At 46.8% G+C, this 12,540-nt stretch overlaps 1 protein-coding gene across 1 annotated transcript; it reads right to left on the reverse strand.

The window, feature by feature from the left end:
• Nucleotides 1–692: 692 nt before the first annotated feature.
• TM9SF4 (transmembrane 9 superfamily protein member 4) lies at nucleotides 693–11,087 on the reverse strand. Its single transcript, XM_009893394.1, has 17 exons — nucleotides 10,977–11,087; nucleotides 9,261–9,360; nucleotides 8,697–8,865; nucleotides 8,487–8,616; nucleotides 7,339–7,462; nucleotides 6,394–6,512; nucleotides 6,134–6,245; nucleotides 5,559–5,629; nucleotides 4,994–5,126; nucleotides 4,367–4,448; nucleotides 4,189–4,264; nucleotides 3,760–3,843; nucleotides 3,375–3,550; nucleotides 2,954–3,017; nucleotides 2,234–2,353; nucleotides 1,602–1,691; nucleotides 693–1,223 (listed from the first exon to the last, which is right to left on the reverse strand). Exons 1-17 carry the CDS (start codon nucleotides 11,076–11,078, stop codon nucleotides 1,074–1,076), a joined length of 1,902 nt encoding a protein of 633 aa, XP_009891696.1. The 5' UTR covers nucleotides 11,079–11,087; the 3' UTR covers nucleotides 693–1,073.
• Between the last annotated feature and the right edge of the window lie 1,453 nt (nucleotides 11,088–12,540).

Raw genomic sequence — 12,540 nt, forward strand, 5'->3', positions numbered from 1 at the left:
CAATAGGAGAACTCCTCGGGGCCATTCCCTCTGTTCCCAGCCCCTTCTGCACGACCTGCACACGCCTCGCGGCAGCTGAGGCCAAATACTGCATCAGATTTCTTGGCACTAAAGCAGCGGCGTCGCAGCCTTCTCTCCGCAGGGCTCTGCGCAATCCCGGTGGGGTTCCCGGGAAGGAAGCCTGCCTCATTTCCTCACACAGCTGGAGCAGAGCTATCAACAGAACAAACCCTTGTAGTTACCTCGTGCATCCTTCCAGTCATATATTCTAGCACCAGCACAATCGCCACTCCCACCAGAACGTTACGTCCTGCTGCAGCTGGCTGCGCCTTCCAAAAGAGAGGAAATCCCACCCTCCCTCAGCCCTTCCAGTGGAGGCATCCGAAGTGGCCCGTGCTGTCCAAGGCCGGAGGGAGGGAGGGAGAAGCGATGCTCAGGGTTGCAGTTCTCAAGCTCTCTCAGGGTGAAATTGCACTTCCCAGGCTCCGAATGGCACCTCCATCAAATTGTAAACAAGCCGAAGCCAGGACTTCCGTGGTCAGAGCACACCAGGCTCATGCTGGGCAAACCTTTAGGCTCCCTTTATTTTGCCACAATCAAGCTCCCTCTTCTGTGTAGACATGAAGGCAGGAAAGAAACCCAGTCTGACATTTGTCTGAAGAGTCTCCCTGAATCCTAGAGCACCCTAGGGGCTGGAAGAAAACATTTCCACAAGTGTTTCCACTGCTGTCTCAAATCCATTCGTCATCAACATAAAAAAAGAAGGATGAATTAGCAAAAAGGGGGTTTACTTACACAGAGGGACATCTCTCTGCTAAAAAACTCCCTCAAATATGGAACAGGATAATAAAGTTAAAATGTAAGGTATCTACAGACCCCTTTTCCCCCCAGAAGTAGCCCAGAATCCATGTACACTGTGCCAAAGTTACATTCCAAAATGAGGAGTTATTTATTTCTCTTGTCACTCTCCCACTGGATTTTGTTTCCTTAAAAGAGTTGGGAGAAGATGTCCCCTTCACTCCCAGGAGGACACGCATTCAGAGGTGTCTACTTTCTGCTGGGTCTGTGCATCTTCAGTCTATTTTCACTGCGGCATAGATCTTCCGGACAAACATGTAGGCTGCATAGAAGCCAATGGTGCCAGTGAGGAGCCAGAAGGACAAGACCATAAGGGCGGTGTAGCCAAAGTATAGTAAGGAGGGAATGAACTCAACAATATCCAGCTAAAACAAAAGAGGAAAAAACAAGCAACATCAAGTACAGAAGTAACAAGAGTTAACCCCCCAAACCAGCCAGTGCCCTCTGCAAGGTGGTATTTGACAAAGGCAGGAAACCCTCCACTTGATTAATTTTTGTCCAGCTGAAAAGAGAACCCCTTCAAGGTGGGGTTAGGGAACACTGCTCTGCACAGGTAATGCAGGCAGGGGCGTCCGGCACTTACAACCTTCTCTTCCCTCTGGAAGGACTGTTAGCACCTTTGGCTGGTGAGCTGCCTTGGGCTGGCATCGGGACAGACTAGGACCAGGACCTCCGTTTCCCTTCCCAAATCCAACAATCCCCTCTAGAAAGGTGGCACTTTCATACGAGAATAACAACAATACCTTGTTCACAAAGTAGAAGATGGCATAGATCAGCACATAGAAGGCAGATCCTCCAGACACCAAGAAAGTCCTCCACCACCAGCGGTAATCCTGACAGGGTAAAAAGCCTCAACATTATCCCACAGGCTTCCTTTTCCTGTGTCACTGTCTCAGGGGACCTGTGAACTGTCTGGGACAGGGAGAACACCACCCATTTTCCTTCAAAGGAAAACCACAGTTTGGGGCTGGGGAACTATTTTGTCACAAAAATGTCTCCAAACAAAGAGGATGAAAAGCTGACAGTGAAGCAAAGCCAGGTCAGTATCACAGCAGCTGCTACTGAAGAAAGCGGCTCAGCCTCTGACCCTGCATTTCATTTTGTATGTGGATGGAATAAAATAGTTTCTTCGGGAAGAGATGTCAGCTCAAAATACTCTGCTCCCAGCATAATTTCTGGTATGAGACCACAGTTCTCAGCCCAGCAGATAATCAAGTAGCTTCAATTCTCCTTGAAGTCAAGAGGTGTTAAGAGCAATCACACTTGTGAAGCTGAGGCACACTAGATTTCTGCTGAGCAGCAGCAATAACGTGACCTCTGCTTTTCCAGGAGCAAATACCCTGAGCTATCAAAACTTCAAATGTGGAAATCTCACCTCAGCACAAAGCTGGAAGTACACCATGACAATGCTGATTTGGGAGCACGATACCACCAGGATTATGAACACCAGGAAGAGAAAGCCAAAAAGGTAATAGAACTGGTTCTCCCAGATTGCCTGAAACAAAGACACAGCAGAAATTTGTTTCCATGCTATTGTGATCAATTAATGAACATGAGACTAATTCTAGCCGTTAACTCAAGGAAAAATGAGGAATCCCTCAGCCTCGTGTAGATGAAACTGCATTTCTAATACATTTCACAACATTGCTTCAGAGCAATCAGGTTGCAAAGGTGCCCAAAGACAGCTCTGAGGTATCTTGTTCATTCCCCTCCATCTCCCTAGCAATGGAACAGCAAATTCCTCCCCATCCATAGAAGACGAAAAACGGGCAGCAGCTGGAATGGCTCAGTTAATGCCTTAAGAGCAGGACCCCTCCTTGACATAACGTTACGGTAAGCATTCATCTTTACCACCATCCTTCAAATCACCAAGGGGTGTCCATAGACATCTCCAGGTGTCTTCAGCAAAAGGATAGTCTGAAGAGACCCATAGCTCAGCTCTCTCTGGAAACAACAACTAATGGCCTGGAGGGAACCTGATAGACCTTCCAGTAAGTACAGGAATAGGAGATTGCTCCAGTGGAAGCCCTCTCCCTTTCAAAAGCTTTGGCACAAGAGGAATCCTATTCAGGAGCAAAGTGGGTTAAATGCTTACACTGAAAATGAAGAACAGTTCAATGAACATAGCTCCAAAAGGCAGAATACCAGCCATGAGAATCCTATAGAGCGAGAAAAAAAAAAGTCATAAGCGGCATAATATAACTGTCTGGCCATTAAAAGTCCCCTGTAAGCACACGGAGTGCTCCTAGAAAAAGCTCTACAGCTCCAGATTACTAGAATAAATTTCACACAGTAAATGGTACAGCTGCTCCCACTATTGAGCATGTATCACTTTTATAAGCACCAGTCATACCACATCAAAATTGTCAAGATTGTCTCTGATACTGCTTTACTCAAGGAAACACATCTGCCACCTGTCTGCGTCCAGACACCAGCAGAAGGTGATGTTCAGCAATCCAAGGAGATTGAGGGGAGGGGGCTTAACTCACCGTATTTCCAAGACACTCATCACTCACCCAACAAATTTATTCATATACCACCTCTGCTCTGGGATCTGCCTGGGAATCTGATTTGTCCGTACAGGATTGTCATACGGCTGTTTGCGAAATCCAAAGTAGTAACCCAGGTAGACCAAGGGCAAGGAGATCCCAAACCACATGCAGAGCAAGGCCACCATGGTCGGGAAAGGCACCTGGAATCACACCAAGAGTCACAAAAGTGAGGCTGACAGCAAGTTCCCCTGCCCTGGAGGGGGGAGTCACCTGCCAGACCAACTCTCCAGTCAACCACTGCCCTGACACCCACATTTACTGTGGTGTGTACTGTGAAACTGAGCAAGTCCCTGACAGCCCATTCACCCTCCTCCCATCCAGCAGGCTCCAGGATGAAGGTGGTACCTACCGCTCCAGAGGAGTGTTTCCCCCAGATGAAACAGTTCAGGACAAAGCAGATACCAAAGACGACACCCGGATACAGGGTAGCTGTCTGCAAGAGCAAACACAGGTTAAGAGAAAACAAGCGATTAATCAACAGATGTTTCTCTTTAATGAATCCATTGCTGGGGCAAAGCACACGTGGAGGAAGCATCTCTTTTGCTGCAGCACAGCGGGGATGGGCTGTGGGGAGGATCTCAGACAATCCTCTTGCTTTACTATAGTACGTGCTCTGGTATTTGCCCTTTTATGTAAAGCTACAAGGACTCAGTCCGCACCAAATCTCAGCACTACAGCCAGGCTTTGTCCAGCTATCCACAACCAGGCATGGAGCTTTATCCACACATCTTGCCATCAGCAAACCTGCATAAACAGCACAGAACACCACAAGACTCACACAAAAGGCTCCCTTCTTCCATCTATGTCCTTTCAGAGTCCGGTATAAGCGGCCAGCAAAGAATCCACCAAAAACCCTGGACAGAAACAAGTCAGGACAAAGAAAATTAGCTTTCGTTGTTGAAGAGAGGAAGGGTGGGCAGGACAGCACTGTTGTGGGAAGCAGTGGAGACACCTACCCCATGAACATGAAGAGAAAGCAGGCGGTAGTCATCAATGCACCCCGGCTAGAAGGCGACAGCATCCCCAGCATAGCAACAACTGGGAAAAAAGGACAAAGAACAGCAGCTCTGATGTACGTGTGCTAGCCAGCATCTGGAGAACAGGGGCCCGTCCCATGTGCAGACCACAGCTGCCTGGAATCTCTGCCTTCTGCACAGATCTCATTTCCTTCAAAGCAGAACGCATCCACAGCCTCCAGCACTGGCCAGAGAGAGGAAGCCACAGCTTTGATCTCAAGCTATAGACCATGCTTTAGCCTCAATTTCCCCAGAGATTTCAGCAGGTGCAGCTCAGAAGGCAAGGCACACGTGCAAAAGTCTCACAGCCCACTATCACCCAGGGCTCATATCTTGATAACAGGCAATATAAACACAAACAGGTGTCTTCAGCCAGGAAACGCTATCTAGAAACTCAAATGCTGAGCACAGGTCTATTGCCTCGATCAGCCCCACAACAGGAAGCATCCTTATGCGACTTCACTCAAGCTATGCTGAGCATAGGTTGAAGTCAATGGGAGCTACAAATGCCCTTGAGCATTGTTCCGCTTCTCGTTATGGCCACCCCATCAAACATGTGCCACTTACAGATGACAATCAGGATCATACAGAAGAGCTGAATTCCAGAACCCAGGAGAGAGCTGAGGATCATAGGATACTGCGGAGGCCGGAAGACGTCTCCATGCACAAGCTTCCAACCAGATTCCTCCATAGTATCTTCCTGTAGCAACAGCAGGAAAAGAAGGTATTTAGATACAGTCTAATGATGGAAATGAATGTCCTATCACAGCCAGCCTAAAAGGTTCATTTCCCTGTATCCAGTTCTTCTACAGAACTTTATCACTCTAGTTAAACTTCTTTCCTGTTGGGCTTAAAACAGTTCAGACCCAAACTGCCAGTGCCAGTGCCCACATTTATGGAAATATCTGTAGTCATTACTTCGGTCTGAAGACATCTGAGCTGGTAATCTGCCATTGTACACAGAAAGCCAAAGGTGTTGTGACAGCACATGACAGAACCACCCCTCCCATCTTCAGAACTTGAAGCAAAACGAGGGCAAGGAAAAAGACAGTACATCCAAGTCTTCAGACTAGACCTTCCTCATTTGTGCCTCCCTCCCTCTCTGATCCCAGCCCCAAGAACAAACACATACAATGTCATCTTCCTTGTTGTAGTTGGCAATGTCCTTCCGGAGAGTCCGGATGATGATCATGCTGAGAATACCTGAAAACAAGCACAAACTGAGTTTAGCTCAGAGGCTCCTACATGGCTGTGCTGCTCTCACGCTGTGCAGCTACATGGCTCCCACCAACACACAGTTCCGACTGGGAGAGGAGGCCTTGAGTCATTAGCCATTCCTCTGAGCCTTCAGCAAAGATAGAAACAAAAACCCATGGAGTAGGGAAGGCAGCATTCCAGCAGGAACTGTGCTTTCCCTGCACTGTGGCTTTCCCTTTTTTTTTTTTTTCCTTAAATATGGAGATGCAAGACGTGCGTTAACCACATTCTATTCTCTCAACTACCCCAGTCAGAGAGCAGAAGTGAATAACTGTCTGACCCCATGGGGCGCTGCCCGCACCAGTAGATTTTATGTGCTAACATTTGTTTCCCACCCCTTCTGATCAGGTTCAGACACGGCCACATCCTCATCGAGCCACCTGCAGCTGAGGCTTAAAGTTCCCCGCAGATTAATGGTAAAGCCTTCTTCACCCCACACATCTCACTCACCTGAAAGGAAAAAGACGACCACAACCGAGTTAATGATAGAAAACCAATGAATCTGCACATCGCTCATGGTCAGGTAAGTGTCCCAGCGGGAAGCCCATTTAATGTCACTTTCCTGAAAGAACAGTAAAGTTCTTCTCATTCAGAAAGTTCAGCACATTCCCAATGTCTTCCACAACACCTCTGTGACAGACACTTGGAGCACCAACTGCCAGCCACGCAGGGGTAGTGAGCTGCCAGCCAGCTTCCCATTAACTCCTCACCTCCCAGTGGACAGAATAGGTGAAAAGCAACTGGTTCTCTTTAGAAGGATCTATTTCCTGAGGGGCAGAGCCTGTAGCTTCAGGCAGGGTGCACATACTCTTCTCATCAGCTTTCAAGTCTGTAGGGGAAAACATGGGACACGCTAGGTCAGCCCTCCCCTTGAGGCACCACCTCTCCCACCGATCATCCTGGCCCCAAGTACCCTTAAGGCACTGGGCTGCAATGACTGCAGGGGAAGCGTTCATTCCTTTCTCACCTGCTTTGCAGTTTGCAAAACTAGGATGAGAAGTGGAGCACCGTTAACAAACTTTAAGGAAAGCTAGGCATAAGGCTGGAAGGATAAAAGCCAAAGGCTCTGAAGCCAAGGATCCAGATCATGAACAAATCCTCTATTCCACATGATACGCTGAGAACCAAGTCCTCTCCAACAAAGCTTGCTGCTGCCAGAAGAGAGTTGCATGGGATGATACACATGATCAGCAACTTCCCTTCAAGACACCTGTTTCATGTTGGGCTCACTGAGGTAGGAGTGTTTTCCTCCTAACCATTATTTTTAAAATTCAATCCATCTAGAACAGTTCCAAACATTCTGTGGGTTTCTGGACTAGCATGTAGTGTCCCCGTAGGGGAGATCTGGGCCACAATAAGAGCCAGATGCCGTGCACACTTCATGCTAGATGACACAGTGCAGAAAAACTCAACTCCTAAACCCTAACCTCCAATCTTTTTATATGAATTAATTTTCCATGGATTGCATTTCAATGGTATCTCTCTGGTTTTGGCAATTCCTTAATAACAAAGGGGTTTATTGTTCTTACAATTCAGACTCCCTCATTTCTGTGCCTGGAGACCATAACGGAAGCAACAACTGGCACCCTGACACATCAGTGACATTCACCTCTTGGCCTTCTTCTCCTTTCCTCCCCTCCTGAAAAGTCTCTCACCTTCTAGTTTAATACTTTGGGGAATCACTTCAAAGCGCACAACCCTGTAGGTGGGCTCCTGGTTCTCTTCCACATCCTCTCTGTGGTAGTAAAGGATGAAGGAGAGGTGGTTGTGCAGGTAGAACTAAAACAGATTGACATTAATTAAAATGTTAGTACCCTAAGGGAGGAACAGGCAAAGTTTAGAAGCAACAACTGCAGAAAGCAGCTCCAGTGCCGAAAACTACAGACTCCAACTGTTCCCAGATGCATTGCACTACAGAATAAAATCAGGCTAACACTTTCCAAGGCTAAAAGAACAAGAGGAGAGAACAGAGATGTTGAAAAGATAACACCTCAACCACTCCAGGCATCAGGGACAACGCTTTGGTCTATTTCTGACCTGGAAAATATCGCTATATCTCACGTCTCAACCATGCATTCAGTGGCAGCAGAATCACCAAATTTAAGTTGGAAAGATCTCACTAGCTACAACCCCGAGGTTCCTGTCTGCTTTTTCCACCAGGCAGACATACATTACCCAGACTCCGTGGGGGCCCACAGCTGCCCTAAGCTTGTACTTTCAAAAGGCTCTTGCATCACCTATTATGTGAACAAAGTGCAGCGACCCCAAGCTGGCACAGGAGGTTCATTCACCCGCAAGAACTTAGGCTCAAGCGATCAGAGCTGCGTGTGCAACCAAACACTTGAGTATGATAAACAGATGCATCTGTTAAGTTAAACAGCTAATCTTAGGGCACACAATCATGGAAAGTATCTGCAGAGATACACGTGTTAAGTTTCCATTTGCAAACTTAAGCAGCTTTTCCTCCAAGAAACACTTGAATATTTTTTAAATACATGATACTTTAAGACCGTCAAAGATTAGCTAGCCTTTGGGGTACGTTGCCTTTGATCAGCTGAGGGGAAAACACTGCATGAGTATGTATAACGTTATACAGGCAAGGCTAGGACTCCTGGCTATCACACCAGTAGTCCAGCACCCGCCCCCTTCTTCCAATAAGAGACATCTCTCTTGTATTTTCAGTCTTTATAAAACCTTTTGGTTGCATTCCCAATTCTGACACTCTCTGGTGGACTTCTGACACCCTCTGACAGACACCCAGATCTCCTCCAGGCACCCCTCAAACAGCATCTGGATTCTCTACCTTGTTACCATCCATAAACCCAAGCCTGTATCCATGCTCGAACTGCACATCCTTCTCCTTCTTCTTCTCCTCTTCCTCACGATTGGAATAAAACTCCAGCCGTGTTGCCACAGGGAGGTTATCAGCAATGCTGAAAACACAGATTTCAGATCAAATTCGTCCACAACACAGAATCCCCACTGACACAAACCCATGCTCGAGATGACTCACAGATGGACATAGTAATCTTCCCTGATGCGCTCGGCGATCAGCTTGCTCTGCTCCACTGTCAGAGTGACTGGCTTATTGGGAAAGTTGCACAGAACTTCACATTTCTTCTCCACGTTCATGGAAACCTGGAAAGGTGTATTTACAATTCGGTCCCCCCGAAGAACCTCACCTGGAAAACAGGAAAATAAGGGCAGGGTTGAAGACCGCCAGGCTTCTCGCCACTGATCCTGCCACTGGGTTGGCAGTGTACCGTACAGCTGGAATGACAACAGCAAGTCTCCTTTGTTACCACAGATGCAAAGATAAGATTGAAGGACAGTTTGTTGGAAGTATCAAGCAGGTTACATGCCCTCCTTCAGGAAAGGCATTTCCTCTTTCCAATATATGGACATCCTAGTTTGCAAACAGCCAGCACGTAACTAATTAGAGAAAGCAGGCTCTCCACAAACAGTTTATTATAGATGACATTTGCAATTGCTTTTACTCCTGTAAACATACCCTCACGCAGTTCATAAATGGCAGCCCACTTACTGGTGGGGAACATGCTGTTCCACAGATACATACCGAGATTCTCAGCTTTGTACGTTATCTTGGTGGGCTGGCAGAAGGGCAACGAATAGTACTCATATGGTAGCTGGGTTCGCGAGCTGGTGAGCTTCACAGCCTGGAGGAAGAACAGAAGGATTATCTCCACGAAAGAACTCAGACAGTTTCCTGTCATCTCAGCATCAGCCAGAAAGCTTCAAGACACTTCCCATAAAGCTCATTTTGGGAAGCTGTTAAATAAATAAAATTTAAAAAACAAGCAAACAAAAAAAGACAGATGTTCCTGGGAGAGCTCTAGCTTCCCTTCCTTTTGCACAATTCCTAGCTGTACATTCTCTACGATTTACTAGCAATTCATTCACAGACAGAGAAACACTTGAAGAAAGAAGCATGGTGGATTGGTTTCACAAACTTATGACTCAGTAGAGTCCTAAGAAACAAAAAAGAGCTCAAAAGAAATTCAAGAGTCACATTTCATACAAGACTGCAGTTATTTCCTCCTCCAAAAGAAAAAAAAAATCATGTCACACTGGACCTAGAGGTCTGGCTTCTAGTGATATGAATAGTTCAACAATTTTTATCTCTGTAAGGAAAGTCAGAGAGCCATCAGATTGGGAAGACAAAACCCCAAGATTTCAGAAGAGTTCCCACAAACCAATGGCACAAGGGAAGTGCAGAGACATACCATGACAGTCAAGGCCAGAGTTGCTCCGAAAAACAGAAGTGTTTTGTAATGCAGCCAAGCTCATTTATTGGAAGAGTACTGGCAAACATGCTGACTTGCCTTATCACTTGAGGAAGCATTTGGTTCATGAAATCCCTTTGAGAACAGCCATTCCAATACCCCCTTCTTCTGGGAAGCTTACTGTAGCCACAGGCAAGTCTCATTTGCTTAAAAATAGCCTATGTCTGGCAGCCTGTGGCCAGAGAGCAAATTGTGTTGTGCTTCACATGGGAGCAGCCAACCTCAGCATCCCCAAGGGTGCTGGGTTTTGCTGAGACAGAGGCCACAGCTTTAGAAAAATAAATTAAATGGGCTATAAATTGCTGATGTCTGGAAACAAAGCCTGGCTTCCTCCCGTACGGGTGAAGCAGGTCCATCATTCACTACCGGCTACACTGCGCAGGAACAGCTCTTTAGCAAGCCTGGGTTGTAAGATCTGCAATACCCAAGGACAAATGCCTGCACTTGGAAACGGCTTATCATGGGTTTCACTTGACTTGAAGACACAACACGAGCAAATGGGGTAGAAAAGAAAATTGAAAAAGGTCTGATTCAAACCATTTCTTTATTCTACCATTCACGTACCACCTAAAGGCCCACCCTCTAAAAACACTCTGGAGTCAGTATAATGCTGGAGAAAAGTCTCTGACTAAATTCACTTCAAAGCTACAGTAAGAAAGAGGGATCTTCTCCCAAATAGAGCAACATCTTGAGGACTTTGGTGCAACTGCAGAAGGAATTTGGTAGAAGATACCAGAAGCAAAAAAAAGAATCATGTCGGGAATTGCAAGGTAAGATGATGACAGTGACCGCTTGAGGGCTGCTCACCCTCAACATCCTACACAAACATTGTGAAAAAGAGGAAATATCTGTCCCCAGAATTTACTAACAGCATCCCCAAATTTGACTTTCTAGTCCCAATTAGCTGCTATGATATAAAGAAGGAAAAATTCAAACCACAAGAAAACCCAAACCAAACAGACTAACAGCTCCATCTAAGTTCATCCTACCTTTATTTCTACGGGATCATTGCGGTGGAAGTTGATAGGAGCCACACCGGGTACATAGAAAGAGTCTGTACTGTGCAGCAACAACAGCAGCAAGAACAGCATATATCTTAGCCTTCCCTGAAAAAGGGAGAAGAAACGTTAATACAACTGAAACATGGGAACAACATTAGAGATGGGCAACAACACTGTAAGTATTCATCCCAGACATTAGAAAGGCTGTACAGTCAGGTGATTAAACAAAAACTAAATTCAGAAAAGCTATTCTTAACTTTGTTTTGTGACTCTCATCAAGTCACTTTCCACTCTGTGTGTCTCTGTCTCTTCATCTGCAATTAGGAAAACACTGGCTTTGCTCAACCACAAGAAAAATGCACTTCTTATCCGTAACATGCTTCATCTAGCGTGCTGTCATCTGACTTTTCTACCCCCAACTATCTAACACCTGTGTGTTAGAAAACCCCACCGATGACTAGAGAAGAGGGCCATAGCCCTGGCATTGGATTTGTGTTAACTCTGCACGCCAGGAGTTAGCCTGTAGCAGCTGATGGATTGATGCTCACGTGCCAGTACCTACAGTGGAGTAGTTAGTGCAGGGTGAGGTCTGACACCAAACTAACTGCTCGCTGCATCTAAATGGATGGTCACATCACCGCTCCCTCCTATTCCACTCTTCTTTCCACACCCCTCTGTGTCACAACACAGCTCAGTAACACGGCAAAAAAGTTTTCACCCCTTTTTCAGGGAGCGGGGAGATGGGTCAGGCTGGAAGCTTCAAGCAGTTTCACAGGGGCTCCAACAAAAACCAGACCCAGTACACCAGCAGTGGCAGCAAACCCTTTAACAGATTTTGCTGCTTCCTCAGTCCCTACCATTACCTCAGGCAACCCAGCCCAGCTCGAGTACGAGCAGGAAGGCTGTGAAATGAAAATTGAGCTTTAAAGAGTATTAGCCAGCAGCAGCTTGGCTGGATTAGAATATCAACTCTGGTATAATCTCATTGTATTACTAGCTTCAGCCAATTCTCCTAAACTCCCTGCATGTACGGCACCATTGGAAAACCACACAAACCCAAGAGTCTCTCAAGCTAATGAAGCAACAATAATAAACCCAACTGCTGCCTTCCCCTGCACATCCTCGGCAGGGCAGGCAGAGTTGGTCTCTGTGACCTGCTGTCCGTCCACCTACATACAGTAGCTCTGCAATCAGGGGTGTGGAGACAAATATAGAAGGGAAAAGCCCAGGAGACATTCTGACCATGCGAGATGGGCTTGGACTGAAATGAGCCATCACCAGCCTGGTGCTTGCTCTGGCTCAGCACAGCCCAGGGTTCAGCACTACCCTGTGACCAATTAACACCATCTGAGCAGGCCATGAGGGAATTAAAAGCAATGCCGGCTTGCGTATACAAGACAGATGCCATGGGCAGCAGAGAATAAAGCACATTGGGCTCCAGGCTCCCCGCAGCCACCCGCAGAGCTTCTCCCTGTCGGCAGTGATCCACAGGGAAGGCGGAGGGGAGCTGGGATCTGGGACCCAAAGAGCAGCTGGGACAAGCTCTGGGCGC

The sequence above is a fragment of the Charadrius vociferus genome, unplaced genomic scaffold (genome assembly GCF_000708025.1).
Source record: "Charadrius vociferus isolate BGI_N301 unplaced genomic scaffold, ASM70802v2 scaffold259, whole genome shotgun sequence".
In the NCBI taxonomy this organism is placed as follows: Eukaryota; Metazoa; Chordata; class Aves; order Charadriiformes; family Charadriidae; genus Charadrius; species Charadrius vociferus.

What these genes read in the sequence shown, in the direction of transcription:
- TM9SF4 (XM_009893394.1), bottom strand. Translation starts at nt 11,078, where the DNA reads ATGCTGTTCTTGCTGCTGTTGTTGCTGCACAGTACAGACTCTTTCTAT. An exon ending in CCTATTCTGTCCACTGGGAG is followed by an intron (nt 6,246 to 6,393) that starts GTGAGGAGTTAA and finishes CTGTTCTTTCAG; the next exon opens with GAAAGTGACATTAAATGGGC. An exon ending in TCTTCTACTTTGTGAACAAG is followed by an intron (nt 1,224 to 1,601) that starts GTATTGTTGTTA and finishes CTTTTGTTTTAG; the next exon opens with CTGGATATTGTTGAGTTCAT.